We start from the raw sequence: 23,342 nt of genomic DNA on the forward strand, positions 1-23,342 counted from the left end.
GCGAGGTGCTGGTTATAACGTCCTACGATTCTTTCTCATTTTTTATCTTGAAAACTATGGGCCCTACACGTACAGTTATCTAGGTATTTGTTATGTATTCCAAGCAAAGAATATGATTGTACAAAGTTTGGGTGGTCTTGATGGGACATCCTGTATATAAATGATGGATGATTTTATATTTTATATGAGAAATATGTCTACAGTATGACGCTCCGTGGTGTAACAAATGAATGAAATTATACAGCTATATCATCAATAAGGTTAAAGAAGATATAATTATCAATTATGTACAATTTATTGATCATCATAAGTAGTAGTTATGTAAAATTGAATTCATTAAATAAAATTCATAAAATTGAATTCTATAAAAAAATTGCAAATGCTTATAAAAAGGGAGGCTTTGAAACAATATTTAAATCCGTTCATAAAACTTACATACGCTAGCCATACATTTAACTTGATTAGCTTTCTGGGGGAATCCCCTGCGTTTCTTTGCTGAACAAATTCAAGTGTATTAGAGCTGAAAACTCCGTTTTACAGTTCGTAAACTAAAGTTCTGTGTGAGGTATATATAACGGAGAACAGAAAAGAACTGCAAGAGTAGATGACTTTATTTTTTTAGGGTTATCACATTATCACATATTAAAAAAATCTGATGTGGACACCCCACAACTTTTATTATACGGCCTATTAAATTTTACATATTTGTTTTTCATTAGAGATATATTTCTAATTTAATCATTTCAATTCTCACTTCGCCGCAAGGCAAAAATACATATAACATCTTCATTAAATACACGAACATCTTCATTAAATACACGAAAACATACAACTGAATGTTTTCTTGTTTTCGTGTATTTTAATGAATGAATGAAACTGAATGTTTTCTTTCAGTCCCACTCGAAAAAGAACACTGAAATTCGTGCAGAATGTAACTTAATTCACTATTCTACTAAGAGTTTCAGATGTAAATAAATGGTGGGTTCGTTATGCTTAGTACCGCTTAACAAACTTTTAAACTGTTGATAATTCTACAACTATTGCATGCAAATTAAATAAACTTAATAATAAATCGTGCTTAAAGGGGCTCATACACCTTAAACCCCCTTATGATCTTCGAATATGTGACTGTTGTAAGAATTGAGATATTTTATTTATTTTAAAAGTAATTAATTCCAACGTTTTACAGCTGACTAGATGACATAGCTGCTTTGGGAACTAGTAACCAAACAGTTTGTGTTGCTACAAATATTTTTGTAATTTAATTCGCTTTGGGACAAAATCTTTCGTCATATGACCACATTGCCCGCATGATATTTTAAAAATGGCTACATGCTTGAAATTTAATGGAATTCTTTATATGGGTACTATTTTTTAACTGAACCAAAAATTTGATGAATGTTTTAATATTAAAAAATTTTATGCACAAATATATTACAGAATTTTTTATTAAAATACATTTCATAAACTCAACTCCAAATAGAATAAAAATTTAACAGGAAATTCTTTGGATTTTTGCCTCACAGTAGTTTCCATATATTATAAATGCTATATATTAAATATGGAATGAAATTATGCAACAGAATGTTTTAAACTGTGCGCGCAAGGTGGAAACATGACGAAAACTTTTGTCACAAAGCGGATTAAATTATAAAAATCTTTGTGGCAACACAAACTTTCTGATTACTATTCCAGAAAACAGCTATACTATGTAGTCAGCTGTAAAATGTTGGAAATAATTGCTTTTAAAGTAAATAAGTTATCCCAATTCTTGCAACAGTCACATATTCTAAGATCTTATGTGTTTTAAGGTGTACGAGTCACCTTAAATTGCCTAATGCGTAGACACCTTAACCGGAACATAAGAACGACATAATTCAATCACCTTTAAAGCAAAAAAGGCACAAGTTACCAACATGTAAGAATAAAAAAAAACTGAGCTCACCGAGCAGGGCAACAGAGTGGATATATATATATATATACGTTTGGTACTGTCGATTGCAACCAAAAGGGGAGGTGCACAACTACATGTTATAGTAGTCCCACATACAAAATTTCAACGTTGTGAGGCATTTCGTTTTTGAGTTATGCGAGATATATACATTTATTTGCAGGTATGTACATACAGACGTTACGTAAAAATCTCTTCTGAATTCATTTTAAATCCATTTTGAAACAAAATCTGATGTGTACACCACATGACTTCCTTGTACGGAATATTAAGTTATACGCATTTTTTCTTGCATTTCATTTAAACTTATTAGTTTGAATTAAACCTACTTCCCCGACAGCGCATAAACCACAATAGAATAAATGCATTCTTCAAAATTCACTTTGTTTACCATAGAGACAATCTGGCGCTAGGTTTACGTAACAGTATTATATTTCGTTCATATTATAACTCTGAATGCACAAAATTTATATCATTTAAAGAATTATCTAATCGTTGCCACACGTTCTATTCAAATACTATAATAAAGCTAGAACGATGTATAAAAGAAATTAAGCAAACAAAACAAAAAAGCAACAGTTTTTCACAGACGATTCAGTATTTCTCATTCAATTAATTCAGTTTTCACTTCGCGACAAGGCAAAAATACATAAAAACTCAAAATATCTGTATTAAAAATTACGAAGTAAATCTTAAACGCTTATTTCCTCGAAAAAATTCCAGAAAGGATTAAGCATGATTTAAATAATAAATGAAGGAGTTATCTTTGTTGTTGCGAAGCTAAGTTTCTCTAGATTGGCAACAAATCCGCTATCCTGCTGTTTAAAATGTAAACAAGAGCAATGGCCGCCATCAAAAACATTATTAGGCTTGGCGGCACTTAAACAATTTTAAAATTGTTGATAACTCTAAAAATATTGCATACAGATTTACTAAAAACATAAAAACCTGAACCGGAAGATAAGAACAACATAATTCAATTATTTTTAAAGCAAAAATACATTTTATATACATTTGTACATATTTATATAAATATATTTATATACGTTTGGTGCGGCCGATTGCAACCAAACTACGAGGTGCACATCTACATGTTATAGCAGTCCTATATACAAAATTTCAACGTTCTGAAGCAACTCGTTTTTGAGTTATGCGAAATACGTACATACGTACGTAGGCACGTACGTACATACGTTCGTACAGACGCCAGGAAAAATTCTATTCAGAATTCATTTTAAAGCAGTTTTATAATTTTTTTTTGGAGGAAAAGAGTGTTTTATTCTGTCCTAACGTACAGATATCACGGAAATACATCATTAAATTGCATTTGTTAGAGGTCAAAATGGGATATTTTCGTTGAAATATGCTGCCTGAAACTTTTCGCGATTACAATACTTCCTTTTCACTTCGTAGAAGGAAGTAAAAAGAGTCTTTTATTCTGCCCGTGCGTACAGATTTCTAGCAAAAACATTGTTCAAATGGATTCGAGATCAATCAGAATGGTTGTTTTCGTCTAAATACGATACCCGAAATTTTTCGCGATTGCAATAGTTCCTTTTCTTAGTGCAAGGAAGTAAAAATTAGAATTATAGACAGCGACTATCTCTCAAATATCGTGTTGAGTCTTACTCAGCACGATATTTGAGATTTGATATTTACTTACTTAGAGAGCGTGATTTTTTTTTTTTTTTTTTTTTTTTTTACAAAGTGAAAATCAGGTGTGTCCTCATTAAGGTTCGACACGCAGATTTCTCACTTATTAACTTACTACTTAAACAGTTACACTACACTACTTACTACTTACACAGTTACATTACACTACTTACTACTTACACAGTTACATTACACTACTTACTACTTACACAGTTACACTACACTACTTAACTTACTACTATTTACTACTTACTAATTACTACTTGCACAGTGAACCGCACATGGAAAAATGTGATAATTCGTTATAAATCTAAAATTTATTTAAGTTGCCAATGGAATATGCGAAAAAAATTCCATTAAGTGAAACAAAATGTGGTTACTTTTAAAATAACACATTTTTTACTAATAATCAGAGACTTTTATTAAAAGATAATAAAACGAAAAGGTGTTAAAATAATAAAGACGCATTACACAAACATGATTTAAAGATCTATTTCAGGAATACAAGCAAAATAATCAATATCTCTTTTGTGAGCCCATAATATATGTCAATAATATGATCAATAAATTAGGGCCTCATTAATCATCTAGATTTAAAAGACTTTACAGGAAATTTAAGAGGTTGCGGAAATATATTTAACATGCTAATACACAGTGTGGTATAAAATGTTTTTGACAAGTTGCCAGTTCGATTTGGACAATTCATTAATTGATTTGACAATCAATTTGATTAAGCGGTTCGATAATCAGTTTCATTTCATCAACTGAAAATCTATTTGATTGTGAAAAGGATAAATATAAGATCCCACTAGGTTAATTAAGAAACATTTTTATTTTATCACATTTTTCACTAGACCTATTGTATCAAAAGAAATTTATTTCGATAAGATAAAAAAAAATTCGATATCTCTCAAATCCCATTGGTTTTTCAAAAACTGATGTGGGGTATACTTGAAAATAATTTTGTCCAAAAAAGAAATTCGATGACACATTATTTTACGGCTTTAAAATTTCCCATTCTCTTCCTATCTTGCCATCTCACTATCCTTCTGTTTATTTCTTTATTCCCTCTTTCCCAAACGATGGTTTTTCTTCCCTCCCCTCTCCCGAAGGAAAAGAAAGAAAAAGGGAAAAAAGGGGGAAAAAGATTTTAAGGGAAAAGTGCTGTGTTTTTATATGATAAAGAATTATGTTGTGTGTGCTCTGTTTGCGGTATTTGCAATCAACTAACTAAAGTAAGACGTAATTATAAATGTAAGCGCAAGTAGAAATACAATTCACCACACAATATACACTATTTTGGAATTAATAAATTTTTCTTTAATTATTCTCAGCTTATTGGTTTTCAGAGCACTTCTAAAACTTACTTCAATATTTTTTCCATTCAATGTTCTTTTTTTTTTTTTTTTTTTTTTTTTTTTTTTTTTCCTCCATTTCTTGCCGTGATTCAAAGAGGAACATTTCAAGTATGTTTGAAAATCTCTTACGGAACGCCTTTTGAAAACAATTGATTAAATATACTGATTTCACGATAATGAGACAATATCGGAAAATCAGTATATTTAATCAATGTTTACAAACAAAAGTAGCTGAAGGTGAGATTTATTTTAGGGAGATTATATTTTGAAATATCAGCAGAATCCAGTTTTTAAACTCAACAGCTCTTTTAAAAAATAAACCTCAACTTTAACGGAAAAGTAAAAACCAGTTTAACAAGCCCATTGCTTTCACTATGTGCCATTATAAACTTAATAGCTCTTAACAAAAGCATAAAAATCAGTTTAACAATGCTATTAATTACATTTTTCTGCGAGTGAAATGAGACAACAGAATCACTGAATCATTTAACTTAACCACTTTTCTCTTTCTAGTTTCAATTAACAAAGAATATCTACTTTTTATTTAAGGATTACAATAGCTTTAAATACGTCCCCTCATAAAAGGAAAACGATAGTAATGTCATTTTCGTGACACCAACGTTATGCCGTGATAGGAAAAAAGCACTCTTCTGAAAGATCACTAGATTTATTCCAAAGATACTGCACTTATAATGTTTGCTCTTCCCGAAGAAATATCTTTGAGCGTGTGACGTCACTGATTTATAGTTTGCTCCAAAGCAACTACTTCCTCTATGTGTTCTTTTTTCCCACATAAGCCAAGTGACGTCATTGAACTCTAGCTTTGGGAAGAACATAAACGTATTTGTCTGCTGAGCTTGCCTTATACTATGCCAACGCAAAAGCGCTAACTCAATAAAGGTGAATAAATTTAATTTCTTGGTATTAGCCTTGTTTATATTATGTCAACACAAGAACATTATACTGCAAGAAGGTTTTCAATTAGCTCCTTAGTTTACCTTCTGCTTACCAAACATAGCATTTATAATTACGATTTCTTTATGTTATTAAATTAGGCGTACACTGCGCCAAAAAAAAGGGAGGAAACTTCTCTATCTCCCGTTCTACTGGGACGATTGTCGAAATTCGAATTGCGTTTTTCATGTGTCGAAAGCGCGACTCAGGATATACAGAGTGTTTCAAAATGAATATTGGTTATTTTGTCCAAACTATCGATCACTGCGCCTCGGCTCAGCTATTGGCGATACGAATACATATTCTAGTTTACACAGTACAAAGTCCGTAATCCGGACTCGTCGGGACTTCGGCGATTCCGGATTAGGGGTTTTTCCGGATTATAGATCATCAATTTAAATCTGGTAAGATGGCAGGCAGAAATTACACAATTAAAAATATGAAACTGTAATTTATGAAATAAAGAGCAATTATGATTTAAAGTGTATCAAAATTTACATAGATCATTCCGGATAATGGACATCCGGATTACGGACTTTATACTATAACCGCTAGATGTCAGTTGCCTTCTATTTTGCGTGGTAACTGTCACATGTTAAAAATGACTACTCCGCAGCAGAAATCATTTTGTGTTCTGGAGTTTGCGAAGTGCAATTCCGTGATTACAGTGCAAAGACGTTTCAAGTTGAGGTACCAAAGTGATCCTCCGAATGGGTGGAACATTCGCAGATGGTATCGACAGTTTGTAAATACAGGATGTGTATGTAAAGGAAAGAGTCCTGGCTGCCTCTTCTTCCCGAAGAAAATGTTGCACGAATTCAAGCTGCTTTCCAACCTAGTCCTTCAAAACCAACTCGTCGTGCCAGTCGTGAGTTACACAACCGCCTACAACAACAATGTGGCGTGTTTTCAGACGTCGGTTGCTTATGAAACCCGTACAAGTTACATTTGTTACAGGCTCTGCATCCTGATGACAAACGCAAACGTATGGCATTTTGTAACGAGATTATTGATGCTATTGACAATGATAACACTTTCGCACAATGCATTGTGTTCAGCAATGAAGCGACTTTTTATGTTAGTGGTCATGTAAACAAACACAATGTTCGAATTTGGGGCCTACAGAACCCACAAGCAGTCATTAACAATGTACGAGATTCGCACAAAATCAACACGTTTTGTGCGATATCCCGATTATCTGTTTCCGGTCCATTCTTCTTTGATGGAAACACGGTTAACGGTCAGCAGTATATCGCTATGTTACAAAACTGCTTGCTTCCGAAGGCTGCACGAAGACTACTTCATTTTTCAACAAGACGGGCCCCCTTCCCTCACTGGTTTCGCCAAGTGAGGGATTATCTGAATGAAACTCTACGAACCGTTGGATGGGTCGTCCATGAGCTAGCGACTTAGCATGTCTCAGCTGGCCTCCATGGCCTCCATGACACCCTGTGACTTCTCCTTGTGGGGTTTTATTACAGACAACGTTTATGTAACACCACTCCCACAGAACCTGGAAGAGGTGAAGAACCGAATCCATACTGTCATAACATCAGTGACGACGGACATCCTTGCCGGAGTGTGGAAGGAATTTGAGTATCGATATGATATTGTTCGTGTCGCTGATGGAGGACATATTGAACATCTGTAACATCTGTAATCTGAACTTGAGAGGTTCGTACATATGTGTGTAAAGATTCATATTCGTATATCATACAGTTTAATAAATATGTGCATTCGAAATGCGTATATTCTTTTTGAAACACGCTGTATATTAGATTTATATACAGGATTGTTCTAATATAGGTATTTTGACAAAAAATAGGCCTTTTTCTGAAATGGCACGGCAATTGTTTTCCATATTTCCATTCTACGACTCAAAGTATGCCTAAATATTAAATTTTGTAAAATTTGGTGCGAAATTTAAGAAGAAATTCAAAAATTTCCCTTGGCGCATTTTTTTGAGTTTGTGCCAAGAATAATTCACTTGGCGAACTTCTTAGTTTATAGTAACCTATTTTCTTTACCTTTTCACTGTGCACGAGCGAGGAAAAAATGACTTATCATTCATTCTTCCAAGTAATTTTAGCAAAATGCGTAAACCACATTTGGCGTTATTATGGCTCGTGACAAATATGCCAAATTTCAAAACGAACAAATATATAAATTCACATATATCTTCTGAAATTTTGAATAAAAAACTCTAATTTTTTGCAGGTATGCTTAGAAATACATCTACTTTAAGAAGATGGTAAACATTTTAAAGGTTATGATTCAAAATGGTTTTTGAATAATTTATAAAAATTATTTAAAAATACAAGTTTTAAGAAGAAATCATAAAAATGGGCGACTTTTTTTTTTGGAAGGAACTTAAATTTGGAAATTTGAAAGGAAGAATCGAATACGTTTAGTAAAAAAAAAGAGATATTAATAAAATATATACCAAATTTAGTTAAGATTGAGGAGCTAAAATTTTGAGAGCTAATGTTTTAAAAACTACTCTTGCGATTTTTACAAAATTTGGCAGTTTGGCTGTAATCTGAGACACAGAATCGAAATATGGAAAAAAGCTGGCATGTCCTTTCAAAAAAAGTCCGATTCTGTGTCAAAATACCAATGTTAGGATAATAATATATATAACTCTAATACATACTCTCAGTCACACTTTGGAAACATAAAAAACGTAAGTTGAATTTCGTCAATCCTCCCAGTAGAACGGGAGGCATATTTCACAAGTGCACATCAGCGTAGCCACTGAGGGAGGGGTTTCGAAAATGGACCAATGAGCTGCTATTGCTCTTGTGACGCTAAATCTTCGTGCATGTAGGCGTATGTTGTTTACTTATAAATACATGGCGTAATAGTAGAAAATCTCGTAGTGCTTTCGTTTTCTGAGTTTGATTAATCATTTAACTTTCGGGATTTTTTATCACGCATTAAAATTAGGATTGATGTTCACGGCATATTATGTGAATTAAGAGAATTCCAGTGTATATTTTTTTAATTCAGCTGAGAATTACTGAAAGTGTTACAATGAATCTAGTGTTTTCTTATTGCAGTGCTTGTATTCTTTTGATTTTTAAAGTGTAAGATTCAGAATACACATGATCTGACTATCCCTTGTTAACATTAAAAACTATATGTGAATAAACTGAATATACTCGTTGTGAATAAGATAAATTCACTCTATTTGGTGAGTATTTCTTGTGTAGACAGTACATTTCAGAGTGAGCGTTTATTAAGACTGCAATAAAAAGTGCTGACTTCTATTTACATACATAATTGATGTAAATATTTTTCTCATACGCATAGTTTTATATAAAGATTGTATTTGGGCTCAGATGTTTATCACATATTTCTTTCTTATTTACCACTTATTAAACAATATTTCACATCGATATTTTTGCGAAGTATCCAACATCTGTTTGTATTGATTTGAACCAGATAGTGAAATCTTCATAATTTCCTACATTTAATCTAACTTCGCAATGAAAAAATTCAGAAGCAATTGAGGATGCTTTAATTATTTTGTACAGAAAATTGCGTGGCAGAATATTTTCAACCATCTTGCTTAAATCTTAAAGCATGCGAAAGGTCATGTGACATGACAGAAATATTACTGGATGCTCATTGGTCCATCCTAGAAGCCACTCCCTCGGTTGCTATACATATGTGCACTTGTGAAATATGCGAACGGGGGAACTGTCCCAATTTTTTATTCGCAGTATACAACTAAACTGTACACTGCATATTCTTACATTCTGGGTTAAAATTTGCCATTTCGTCATACTTACCCCTCGGTCTCGAATCCCAGCAAAATAGTTGGCTACATGGGAACTTGACGTAATTCGTCCCATGTGTAACGTGAATACGAGCAAGTTTCCCTCAGAAATATTACACAAAGGCATCTCTGTCCTTAGCTGAGATAGCCATCAATGACTTTTCTATAAGTAACTAGATAGACTAACGTATATTACAAACAACATATATGACGAACAGCTGTCCTCGTTTTATTTTTCAGCTGCGTATCATAAAGATAATAGATTGTCTAGAAAAATATACCATTTCTTTGGTTATTAATGGAGCCAATTGTCCCTCGGCTATTTTCTTTTAATCATCTAGCCGTAAAGTGGGTTAACAATATCGTTATGTTACATGGCTCAGAAATTCTTTTGCTAAGTCTCTTCAGAGCCAATTGCACAGAATTCCAATACGTCAACATAGTTGCTTCTTTCAGGAAATGTCATACAATGTTCAAAGCAAAGGAAGACAGTCTATATTTATTATAAAATATAAATGGATTTACGAAAGATTAAGAAAGCTTGTATTTTCTCGTTCTTTATAAATTCTTTTTTAATTTTTGACAATATTTTGTTTGATTAAACGAAATTTGCGTAAATATAATATAATAATTGATACAAAGTTGAAATATCCGTAACCAGTCTAATAAGCTAAACTTTGTTATCAATATTAGGAATCACAGATTATATTTCTAAATTTCATTATTCAATTTATATAATGAAACAACCAAACGGGTTACAACATTACAAAATGTAACAAAACGGAGGTTAAGGAGAAAGAGTTTGAGATAAGTGCAAGGAGACATCTAGTGTTGCCAAACAGAAAGAAGTAAAAGTTTCATCCCACTTGTTATAATTAATTCCCTTCTCTACATAGTATTCAAAAATGTTAAATTCACCGTAAAAGGATAAAAATTATTTTGGCATGAATGAATTCACTTTAGCAAATTAAAAATTTATCCTTAACACTTGCGAATGGGTAATAAATTGTAATTTTGTTGAAACATTACCATTAGAATCCCATGTTTATATAACATATTTTTCAAAATTCACAAGTTTTGATATTTTTCATGAAAGATAATAATTGAATAAAGGAGAAAGCTCACGAATAAATGTTTAATATTTGTTATGGTAAGAATCTAGTTGTTTCAATATGCACTGTTCAAATAAAAACATTTTTGAGCACTGTTAGTTGGAGCCTTACAAAAGCATACAAAACTCATAAAAGGCACATATTAAAAGCCTTTTCGCCTTGTAAACACCCTCTGTTTATGTTAATGGCTATCTTAAAGTATTTACAAAACTCGTAAAAGGCACATATTAAAAGCCTTTTCGCCTTGTAAACAACCTCTGTTTATGTTAATGGCTATCTTAAAGTATTTACAAAACTCGTAAAAGGCACATATTAAAAGCCTTTTCGCCTTGTAAACAACCTCTGTTTATGTTAATGGCTATCTTAAAGTATTTACAAAACTCGTAAAAGGCACATATTAAAAGCCTTTTCGCCTTGTAAACACCCTCTGTTTATGTTAATGGCTATCTTAAAGTATTTACAAAACTCGTAAAAGGCACATATTAAAAGCCTTTTCGCCTTGTAAACACCCTCTGTTTATGTTAATGGCTATCTTAAAGTACTTACAAAACTCGTAAAAGGCACATATTAAAAGCCTTTTCGCCTTGTAAACACTCTCTGTTTATTTTAATGGCTATCTTAAAGTATTTACAAAACTCGTAAAAGGCACATATTAAAATCCTTTTCGCCTTGTAAACACCCTCTGGTTATGTTAATGGCTATCTTAAAGTATTTACAAAACTCGTAAAAGGCACATATTAAAAGCCTTTTCGCCTTGTGAACACCCTCTGTTTATGTTAATGGCTATCTTAAAGTATTTACAAAACTCGTAAAAGGAACACATTAAAAGCCTTTTCGCCTTGTAAACACCCTCTATTTATGTTAATGGCTGTCTTAAAGTATTTACCCCATTTAACTGTTCTCCCCAAATAAAATTTGTTTGATTTTCCATCATTCTAATTTGTATTGCATTCCAATGTGTTCTAAAGCGGAAAAGAAGGCGTATTCGGAAACTAAGTACCGTTTTGAAAAAAAAAAAAAAATAGTAAAACAATTTTTTCGAATCCAATTTTATTTTTACATGAAAATACATGTCTTAAACTAGTTTTCAGCATAGTTTCCGCCAATGATCAAACACTTGTCATAGCGGGTGACCAGTTTTTGTATACCATCGTCAAAGAAACTTCCCGCCAGTTTCGGTAACCACGACTCGACAGCATTTTTCGTGTCATCGTCAGATCCAAAGCGCTTGCCACCAAGCTCGCGCTTCATGTGCAGGAACAAGTGATAGTCGGACGGCGCCAAGTCCGGGCTGTACGGCGGGTGATCGAACTGCTCCCAATGAAACTGTCGAATTAACGATTGAGTGACACCAGCAGTATGGGGCCGAGCATTGTCATGGAGCAACACAATTCCTTTACTGAGCATTCCTCTTCGTTTGCTCTGAATGGCACGCTTTAGTTTTGTTAAAGTCTCACAATATCGTGCCGCATTAATGGTTTCACCTCTGGGAAGAAAATCAGTAAGCAAAACGACTTTCCTATCCCAGAAGACAGCGCACATGATTTTTTGTGATGACATTGTCACTTTGAACTTTTGTTTTTTCGGAGAATGAGTGTGTCTCCACTCCATCGATTGTTATTTCGATTCTGGTGTGAAATGACACACCCAAGTTTCATCACCTGTCACAATTTGGTTTAAAATGTTTTCTCCCTCATCACTGTACCGCGTGAGAAATGTCAGGGCACTACCAAGTCGCTTTGTTTTTTGAACATCAGTGAGCATTTTTGGAACCCATCGGGAACACAGTTTGCGATAATTCAAGCGGTCAGACACAATTTCGAACAAAACAGTACGTGAAATTTGTGGAAATGCCTCTGAAAGAGTTGTCATTGTGAAGCGTCTGTTCTCATGAATTGCTTCATCAACTTTCCTTACCAAATCATCGGTGACAACAGAAGGCCGACCACTCCGAGCCTCGGCGTGGACATTTGTTCGACCTGCATTAAACATTCTTACCCACTTTCTCACCATTCCATCACTTATCGCGTATTCACCGTCAACTTCTGTCACTTGACGATAAATTTCGGCCGGTTTAACATTCCTTGCGTTCAAAAATTTAATCACGGCACGAATGTCACAGTCAGCGGGAGAACTAATTGTCTTAAACATTTTGAATGTGCACAGCAAACTGAAAACACAACATAGAGCAACCAAAATGGCGACAATTGAAAGTCACTGAACACGAAAGACTAGTGCGCATGCGCGGGACGTTTACCACAGCGCTGCGACGGAGCTAGAATGAAACGGTACTTAGTTTCCGAATACGCTACGTACAATGAAAATTTAAAATTGCGTTAAATTAAAAAAATTTCTATCTTCAAATAGTAGTGACTAAACACCCACCAGGTGGCAGAGATAAGTCACAGAATACTGGTAGTTCGATTCAGGGTTCGAATTATGAGCATTTTTTCTTGCATTTCATTTAAATTTATTGGTTTGAATTAAATTTAATTCGTCATTACCGCATAAACCACAACAAAATAAATGCACTCTTTAAAATTCACTATATTTGTTTACCATAGCGACACTCTGGCACTAGGTTCGCTTAACAGCGTTAAATTTCATTCATTTTTTAACTCAGAATGCACAAAATTTATATCATCTTAAGAATTGTCTAATCGTTGCCACATATTCTATTCAAATACTATAATAAATCTGAAACGATGTATAAAAGAAATTAAGGAAACAAAAAAAAGGTTTTCACAGACGATTCAGTATTTCTCATTTAATTAATTCAGTTTTTACTTAGCGACAAGACAAAAATATTTAAAAACTCAAAATATCTGTATTAAAAATTAGGAAGTAAATCTTAAACACTTATTTCCTCGAATAAATTTCAGAATGGATTAAGCAAAATTTAATTCACAGTAATAAAAGAAGGCGTTATCTTTGTTTTTGCGAAGCTTACTTTCTCTAGATTGGCAACAAATCTACTATTCTGCTGTTTCAAATGTAAACAAAGATTGCCGCCATTGCAAAAGGCTTAGCGGCACTTAAACAACTTTTCAATTGTTAATAATTCTAAAAATATCACATGCAGATTTACTAAAGGCATAAAAACCTTAACCGGAAAATAAGAAAAACATAAGTTAACCATTTTTAAAGCAAAAAGTGCACAATTTACAAGCATATAAGAATAAAGAAACTGAGATTGCTGAGCTCTGAGAAACTGAGTAACTGAGTGGACATATATATACTTTTGGTGGTGCCGATTGCAACCAAAATATGATATACACATCTATATGCTATAGTAATCCCTATATACAAAATTTCAATGTTTTGAGGCTACTCGTTTTTGAGTTATGGGAGATACGTACATACGCACAGACGCCACGAAAATTTCTCTTCAGAATTAATTTTAAATCAGTTTTATAATTTTTTAGAAGGAAAAGAGTCCTTAAATCTGTCCTTATTTGCTGTGAATCATTGTAATTCTGATTTGATGTCAGAAAACTTTAAAAATGTCACCAAAATATTATCTTGCTTTACATTCACTTTGAAATTTATCACCAAAAATGTCACCAAAATATTATCTTGCTTTACATTCATTTTGAAATTTATCACCAAAAATGTCACCGAAATATTATCTTGTTTTACATTCACTTTAAAAATTATCACCAAAATATTATCTTGCTTTAGATTCACTTTGAAAATTAGAAAGGAATTTCGAATGATTTGGAACGAAATTCGAGGTTATGGGAGATAAGAGTAAATATTTTAATAATTACTACAAATGTTTTAACTAGCTAAACCAACATTTACAAGCAAAAGTTCGAAAAAATGGGGTTTATAACATCGAAACGTCTTATTGTGTGTTCACAGAAATTGCCCTATAAAACACAGGAAAGATTTTGCTGTTTTGCACTGCATTTTTATTCTACGGTAATCAAAGAAATGTTTTAAAAATTACAAGAATATCCTTAAAATGTGTCTTTATAAAGAGATATTTTCTTTCCTGAATTGCAAGGAAAGATAACAACATTAAGTTTATCCAATGAGCACATGAAAACAAATTAGCTATTTATTAATTTCTGCACGTATTTTGAATAAAAAAATATTTGAATTGCACATTTATATATCATATCAAACAGTTTCAAACTGAAGATATGACTAAAAACATGCTTTGTAATACATAAATTTTAAACATGCTTTTTAATTTAAAAAAATTTAAATCTGAAAGGCTTCAGATTTTAAAGGTGGTTCAAAACAGTTTGTTAAGGTATTTAAAGCTCTCGCTGAGTGTGCAGTCTACCAGTGTGCCAGTGCACTCGCTACTGATAATATATTTGTTTTCATTGTCTTTTTAGCTTTATTATTAAGCATCGTTTTCTTCACACTTACGCCACATAAAGTTCAAAAACAAAATCAGAAAATTTTTAAAAGCTGCATAGCAGCATAGCATTAGAATGCCCGATGCAGTGTTAAGAGCTAGCATCCATTTATATATTTGTATCAGTCTTTTCTCAGTGCATCATATCAATATTTTATTAGTAAGATGGCTAACGAGTTTAATTTTTTTGTCTTTTTATTATTAACTTTGCATATCTTAACTTTATTTATTAAATATTACCTTCTTCGCACATATGCCCCATAAAATTCAATTCAACTGCAAAAACACAAAATATTTAAAAACAGCATATCTTTAAAATTCCCTATAGATTATTAGAGGTTGCCATATATGTTTTTATATTCGCCATATTATTTCTTTAACAGAGCCACTTGCGCACGAACCGCCAAAAACAATTACCATAAAAAAGGAAAAAGTATATAACAGTTTTAATAAGTCCAGCTAATATAATTTCATAAAAAATATTGAATATTTTTACTCCAAAGTGGCAATTTACCCTGAAGGACTATTAATTACGTTTTGGCATTATACGTTGAAAACTATAAAAGGCGAATCACTTTTCAAATTGCTGCCACCAAATATTATCGCCCTGTATTATATTTAAAGAAATTAAATAATGAAGAATCTGCTTGAATGAATCTATGTTTCTCGCATTGGGATAAAACAATGGTATATTGAACCATCAAAATTTGAATAACGTAGTCTTCCATAGAATATGGGCATGTGGAAGCTCTAATATGAATCTGAATTTTTTTTTTTTTTTATTATCGATTTCATATTTTGTAACACTTCAACAAATTTTTGATTAAACGATTTCAAAGCGAGCAATGGCACCACTGTACGGAAAAATAAACACATTTTTTTATCTCCAACGTGCGATATTCTGTATCGGAAATTATAGAGATAAGCTTATTTTGCGATATTGCTGTTGAACTGACTTCTGTGGTTTAAGTGCAAAGAACATGCTATTTAATAAATAAAGGTAACACACTAGATGTTAAAAAAAAACGCCCTTTTGCACGTAATTTAAAGTCTGAAACCTTTCAGATTTTTTTTCAATTATTCATCTCAATTCAACACATGTTTATTTAAACCATTCACATTAAAAAGCGGAAACAAATTTTTAATTATTGTTTATTGGTTTTGAATTACTTCGTTTATTACTCAAAAACCTCCAAATTAAATTTCAAAGTGTCTTTTAGGCTTCACTGAATGGCAACACGCTGGCACATAGAAGATAAAACTATTTTATTTCCGGCCGCTGAAGCACATTAGTTCCATAGAGCCGAGTTTGGTAATTGAAACTTAAAAATAAATACCTTACATTTTTTCGAATGACAATAGTTTCGCGAGGAGCAGATAAAAATATTTTTTTTACTTCCTTGTAAGAAGTAAAAAGGAAGAATTGTAATCGCGAAAAGTTTCAGGCAGCATATTTCAACTAAAATATCCATTTTGACAGCTATCGAATGCAATTTAACGATGTTTTTCGTGATATCTATACCTAAGGACAGAATAAAATACTCTTTTCCTCCCAAAAAATTATAAAACTGCTTTAAAATTAATTCTGAAGAGAATTTTTCGTTGCGTCTGTACGAACGTATGTACGTACGTACGTACGTATCTCGCATAACTCAAAAACGAATATCCTCAGAATGTTGAAATTTTGTATATAGGACTGCTATAACATGTAGATGTGTACCTCGTATTTTGGTTGCAATCGGCCGCACCAAACGTATATAAATATATTTAGATATATATCCACTCAGTAATCTCAGTTTCTTTACACATATATGTTTGTAAATTGTACATTTTTTGCTTTAAAAATGATTGAATTATGTTGTTCTTATCTTCCGGTTAAGATTTTTATGCCTTTAGTAAATCTTTATGCAATATTTTTAGAATTATCAACAATTTTAAAGTTGTTTAAGTGCCTCTAAGCCTAATAATTTTTTTTTATGGCGGCCATTGTTTGTTTAGATTTGAAACAGCAGACTAGTAGATTTGTTGCCAATCTAGAGAAACTTAGCTTCGCAGCAACAAAGATAACGCCTTCATTTATTTTTGCGAATTAAATCATGCTTAATCCTTTCTGGAATTTTTTTCGAGGAAAAAAGCGTTTAAGATTTACTTCGTAATTTTAATACAGATATTTTGAGTTTTTATGTATTTTTGCCTTGTCGCGAAGTGAGAGCCGAATTAATTGAATGAGAAATACTAAATCGTCTGTGAAAAACTGTTTCTTTTCTGTTTTGTTTGCTTAATTTCTTTCATGCATCGTTTTAGCTTTATTATAGTATTTGAATAGAACATGTGGCAACGATAATTCTTCAAATGATATAAATTTTGTGCATTCAAAGCGTCGTTATAGTAAACAAGTATATTGAACTTTAAAGAGTGCATTTATTCTATTGTAGTTTATGCGCTGTCGACGAAGTAGATTTAATTCAATCCAATCAATTTAAATGAAATTCAAGAAAAAATGCGTATAATTTAATATTCCGTACAAGGAAGTCATGTGGTGTACACATCATATTTTTATTGAAAAGTTTTGAGATTTAAGCCTTTTCTTCATTTCTCATAAATATTTAATTCATCATTAAGTTTTAATAAAAATCTAGAACATTTCTTTTCATTAGAAGAAATGGACGCACAATTGTCGTAAAACGGAAAATAAGCTGAATCTTAACATTTTTCAATCATAATTTAAATAAAGCGAAGCCAGGATTACTAACCCAAAACTAACAGAGGAGATATAGCAAACTTGAACAATCTATTTCCTAAAGTATCTTTTGCATAAAATACAAGTGTTTGTATAGCAGGTGATATAGTTCGTAGGAGTTTAGTACTTCAAAATCGAATATAAATTAACAGTAAAGAAAGATAGAAGAAATAGATTGACAATTCGACTGAATTTGATGTATTAAATAGGGAAAATATAACTAATTTAGTAATAATTGTCTACTACTATATCAAAGCAAATGCAAGCAAAACGATTCTATTGGAATTAATTAATTAAAACTGAAAACATAATATTAATTACCGAGGTATTATAAACAACAAGATATGCTACTACATTTTATACGATGTTGCGTAGAAATATATGTCTATTCTGCCAAATATTTTAATAGTACTGTAAAAGTGAAATACAATTGAAATTTACATTAAGAGTTAGAAAAAAAAATTAGTTTTTGGAAGGAAAATGTTCAGAACGCATATTATTCTGGATACATATTTTGCATCATTAACATCAATTAAGTAACCGAAGATTTCAAAACGAACAAACGACGAGTTTATATAATCATTTTCCAAGGATAAAATAGCTTCACCACAACTTTTATAAATAACGCTCATTAAATAAAAATCATTTACCGTTTTAAGCATAACTTTTGATTCAAACTTTATTTATTTGATTTATAGAGTCTTATGTACATTTTTGTATAGCTGTGATTCATTTTGTTCTATAATTTAAAGTTATGCTTAAAATGTAACAGCTAAATGACAGTCATGTAACAGCTAAATACAAAAGTATAAATGCATATATAAAGTAAAATATTTCTCCTTAGACGTGAAAGTTTAATAAAGTGAACATCAAACTTTTTCCATAAATTCCATTACATGTTGCACCAATAATTGAAACGAAGTCACAAAATACAAGCATTTTCCAGAAAGTTTACACTCAATGACATGCAGACATTCCAATCAAATTAACATTTTAAAAGCAATTTCTCTCGAATAAACGTGCTCCGCACGTGCTAAGGAATGAAATTACCGTGTGAGTCAAGAAAAAAATCATAAAAACGTACTTGTAGAATATAAATTTAGACTCGAAACACTTCAGTGTTTTATGCCAATTTATGTGAACTCGAATGCGCATTTGAATGTATTTTTATATTTATCTACATATTTATAAAATTTATGCGTGTCTATTTGTGCACACTTCAGTGCAATCGCCACTTACGTGGTGTATATATTAAATTCTTCCCATCTTCATTTTTATACTAAAAAAATCTTCAAAAACTACGGAAGGTTGTATATAGCATAAATAGCCTTTCCAAAAACTATTTTCAAAGTTTTAAAAATATTTTTTAAACATTTTTAAAGAAAAATCTCTTATAAGTTAAATATCTTATAAGCATAAATCTCTTATAAGCAAAATAAATCTCTTATAAGCATCTAAAATCACATTCATTATTTTAACGGATTCTATTATTATTATTATTATTATTATCATTATTATTATTATTATTATTATTATTATTATTATTATTAAGAAATAAAATAAGAGAAGCAAGGTTATTACTCTGTACGCGAAAGAATGACAATGTACACTTAAATAAAATAATATATGGGACTAAATAAGAAGGATTTCGAATTTAATTCTTTGTAACGGAAACTTCACTACCGTTTGTCACATTCATACACTCCCGTTTTATAAGTGATCTGCAGTATTCTAAAATTCAGAAGTCGCCTTTGCATAAATAGGATACAAATATGTAAAATCTTTGAAACTTTAGAACGTTTTTTTTTAATCCATATAACCCTTTAAAGAAGTAGCTAACATGTAGCCTTTCAAAAAATAAAAGTTTGCTTAGAAACATCACATTTCATTATTAAAGGTTCGGATTTCCGTTACGATTCATTATTTACCATAATAATGTAAAAAATAAATAAATTTCTCACTTACCCGCCCGTACGAAGGTAGCTTCCTTAGCGAATGTTGTCATTATCGTAATCAGCAGCAGCCCAAAACTGGCTTGTACGCCACCGGATATTATTTCCACCAGCACGGCACACACGCACACCACATATCCCCATCCACCTTCCGGGTAATAATGCTGCCGGATAGTAGCCGCTTTGGGGTCATCCGGCGAAAGATTCAAGCCGGGAATCCCACCATTGAATGGCAGATAACTTTTATTAGCAACATCGGAATACTTGTTGCAGTCGTACCTTGGTACACAAGACACACTGGGGGCCTTGGTGAATCGACCTCCAATTTTCAAACTGTCTTCGTTGGGAAATCCTTGGCTTGTATAGTAAGGACTACGAGGATCATTGGACACAGCTGATTTGGATCGGTATTTCTTCCGATATGCCTTTGTAGGATCATCAGTAAGTTGTCCAGAAGACAGTGAAGATGATGGCAAATCCCAAGAACAGTTGTTCTCTGGTTGGCTGTCTTGATCTTCTTTGTTCATGGCTGAACACGCTTCAGCTTTGCTTGCAACAAGAGAAATTATAAGCTTGAACAAGCAGCGAAAGTTTATCCACTTGGCGTTCACAGATCACGGCGAAATTATTTTTATTTTATAACCGATTAAAAAATAACCTGCCACCGTTCCAGAACAGCTGCTTCCATGTTGTTAAGATTTATCAAAGTGATGTATTAAATAAGCAAGATTGAATCTTCGAAAATTATTGCTTATTTTTCGTACCAGAGAAGGATATACAAACTACGAACAGCAAAGCTGATGTTCGTTAATTTACATTAGAAACGTTGCGCTTATCTTATTTTACTTCTACTTGATCTCAATCAACAAAAATGTTTTACGGACTTACAGAATAAAGTTTCTTGAAGTTCAGTGCCTGTGGTTAATTAATGCATGCATTTATGCATGTCTTCATCTCACTTTTATAACGATTTTATTGCAGTAAATGTGCTAATTGAATGATTTCACAAAATGTTTACTGTCTCGAAACACGGAGACATTTTTGAAAGACTTCTGAAGCGTTCTATGACACATAATTATTTTAATTTACTACAGTATATGAATTTAGAATGAGTAAATCATCTCTCAGATATATTATATCACTTCAACCAATCAAATATTGACTACTCCTACTGCCAATTGTTAAGCATTTTAAAATATCAGCAGAATATACATTGATTGTTCTATTAATATATTAATCTATGATGATTTAAACATAACAGTTGCTTAAGGGAAAATTGGCGCTTGCATGAAATAAATCACTATTAAATCAAACAAAGGAGTCTTATGTCGGTTCGATACAGTTAATACACAGTAAAATAGAACAGCTTCTCATTTTATAAATCAATTGAGGCATTGCACTGTACAGATAATGTATATCTTACTTTTATATCCTATTTGCAATATATCATCATATTCAAATAAAGTTTTATTTTATAATGATCTTCTAAAATAGTTTATATGCGCTATTTGTATAATGAGCCCATTATCTTCAAACTAATAATTAAATCATATTAATATTTTTTTGGAAATATATAAATAGAAATGTCAGAGGAAGAAGTTAACTGATTTCATTTTAATCTTAGGTTTTGAAGTGTAGTTGTAAAATCATTGCTGGCAGCACAGAATTTTTTTTTATATTCTACATTTCATTATTGATTTTAATTTTCACTGGAATAAAATAAATCTAAAAGATGTTATCTGCATAGCTTTTCAAGAATTGTTTTTATATTTCAAAGACAGTTATGGTGTAAAATATTATGTATTGCTACGTAAGAAACGTTCTACTTCATGCGTAGATATATAATAAGTCTCCCATAATATTTACTATTTATTGCCTATGAATGTAATTCCAGACAAATTGATTATAATTTTTTAGAATATTTTAAAATGTAAGGCATTCTTTCATTTTTAAAGAGGCAGATTTTTCTCACAAACGTTTTTACAACTGGAATGTTTAAATATAAAATTCGTACCTGTTATAAAAATTTGTTTCATAAAATCCAAGTTCGAAATAATGAATCTTTTCAGTTCAGTTCAAGTACATAAATCCTTGACAGTGATTTATTGCTAAACTCCAAAATTCAACTAAAACCTTACGAAGTCTAGAAGGTACGTTTAGAGAAAAACTATTTTTCTACGAGCTGTTTCGGTGAAAGTTTAAAAGAGCGCAACAGACTGCAGCAGCAACCCGACTCTCGATCGTCTGCGAGCGAACTCCACATCGTCTGCCGGCGCAGAGCAATGTGGTTTTCGGAAGCATCGGTACTGGGAGGTAACAGCAGCGCGCCCAACGGTTGACACGGTTATTCAAAACAAAAAGACTGCCCCGTGCTTCCGACAAATTCCACAGAAGATGCGGCTTTTTGCCGCTTTCTGTAAAATCGTTTGTTTTTGTTTCGATTCAAAATGGCAGACTAGAAATGATGGATTGTATGAAAATACTTTACCATGATATATTTTCAACACGTGTATTTCTATTTTTCTTTGCATTTGCAAAATTTTGCATTTGCAAAGAAAAATAGAATAATAAAGCAACGGAAGAGTTAAATAGAATAATGAAATAAAATAAAATAGATAAAATAGAATGATGAAAATAGAATAATGAAGCAACGGAAAAAAATTCATGCTTAAAGAAACACCAGCATGAGAAGTATTAATTTAGAAGTCAAATAAATAACAATTCTGAGAAGAGAATTCAGCAATTGTTAATTCTGAGAAGTATTATTTAAGCGCCTAATTTATATTATATATTATTTTGAATTTCCACAAAAAGCATGCGGTTTGACATCAAATTAAAAAAAAATAACTGTACTCTTCTGTCGATAGTATGCTTTACTTATTAAGTTGGTTGTCTATAAGACAATCATTATCTTAATCATAGTATCATGCTTATAAGTATCTACATTCAGTATAGTATTATCAGTAAATTATGTTGGTATGTTCTATTGTAATCTATAGTAAGCCTTTGTACTATAACAGAAATATTAAATGTTTATTTGATGGCATCTTGTTAATCTAATTACATTGAAATCTGTCTCATGTTGTAAGAATCTGTCTACTTTTTATTTAGTACACAATTTCAATATTGTTTCTTGTCTCATGTTAGCTCATTCAATCAGCAAGTATAGCATTATCCGTATACTATGTTACTAAGTTCTATTGTACTATATGTTAGGTCAGCTCTTTAACATACCAGAAACTGTAAATGTTAGTTTGGCATCATGTTAGTTAATTGCAGTGTATTATCTATTGCTGTATGAATCTGTCAACTTTTTAATTAAAAAGTAAATATTATATATATTATATAGCATATAGCATTTGTATATGTTCTTGTTTACCTATCGAATTTTGAGCCAAGCATTTATACAGATTTTATGTTGGTTTGCTTGTACTGTACTGTATTTTCTACTGTCCTTACGCATTTTTCA

The 23,342-nt window shown here is 31.8% G+C and overlaps 1 protein-coding gene across 1 annotated transcript in view; it reads right to left on the reverse strand.

Annotated features, from left to right (window-relative positions):
* Nucleotides 1-22,137, reverse strand: part of LOC118195316 (monocarboxylate transporter 10-like) — a 587,842-nt gene extending 565,705 nt beyond the window's left edge. The window contains exon 1 of the mRNA XM_085827343.1: nt 19,887-22,137. Within this exon, the coding sequence (XP_085683469.1) occupies nt 19,887-20,400 (514 nt within the window). The 5' untranslated portion in view covers nt 20,401-22,137. The remainder of the gene's footprint in view (nt 1-19,886) is intronic.
* Nucleotides 22,138-23,342: the final 1,205 nt, after the last annotated feature.

The sequence above is a fragment of the Stegodyphus dumicola genome, chromosome 11, assembly GCF_044657685.1.
Source record: "Stegodyphus dumicola isolate Sdum_Otavi_A_Nest chromosome 11, ASM4465768v1".
Classification (NCBI taxonomy): Eukaryota; Metazoa; Arthropoda; class Arachnida; order Araneae; family Eresidae; genus Stegodyphus; species Stegodyphus dumicola.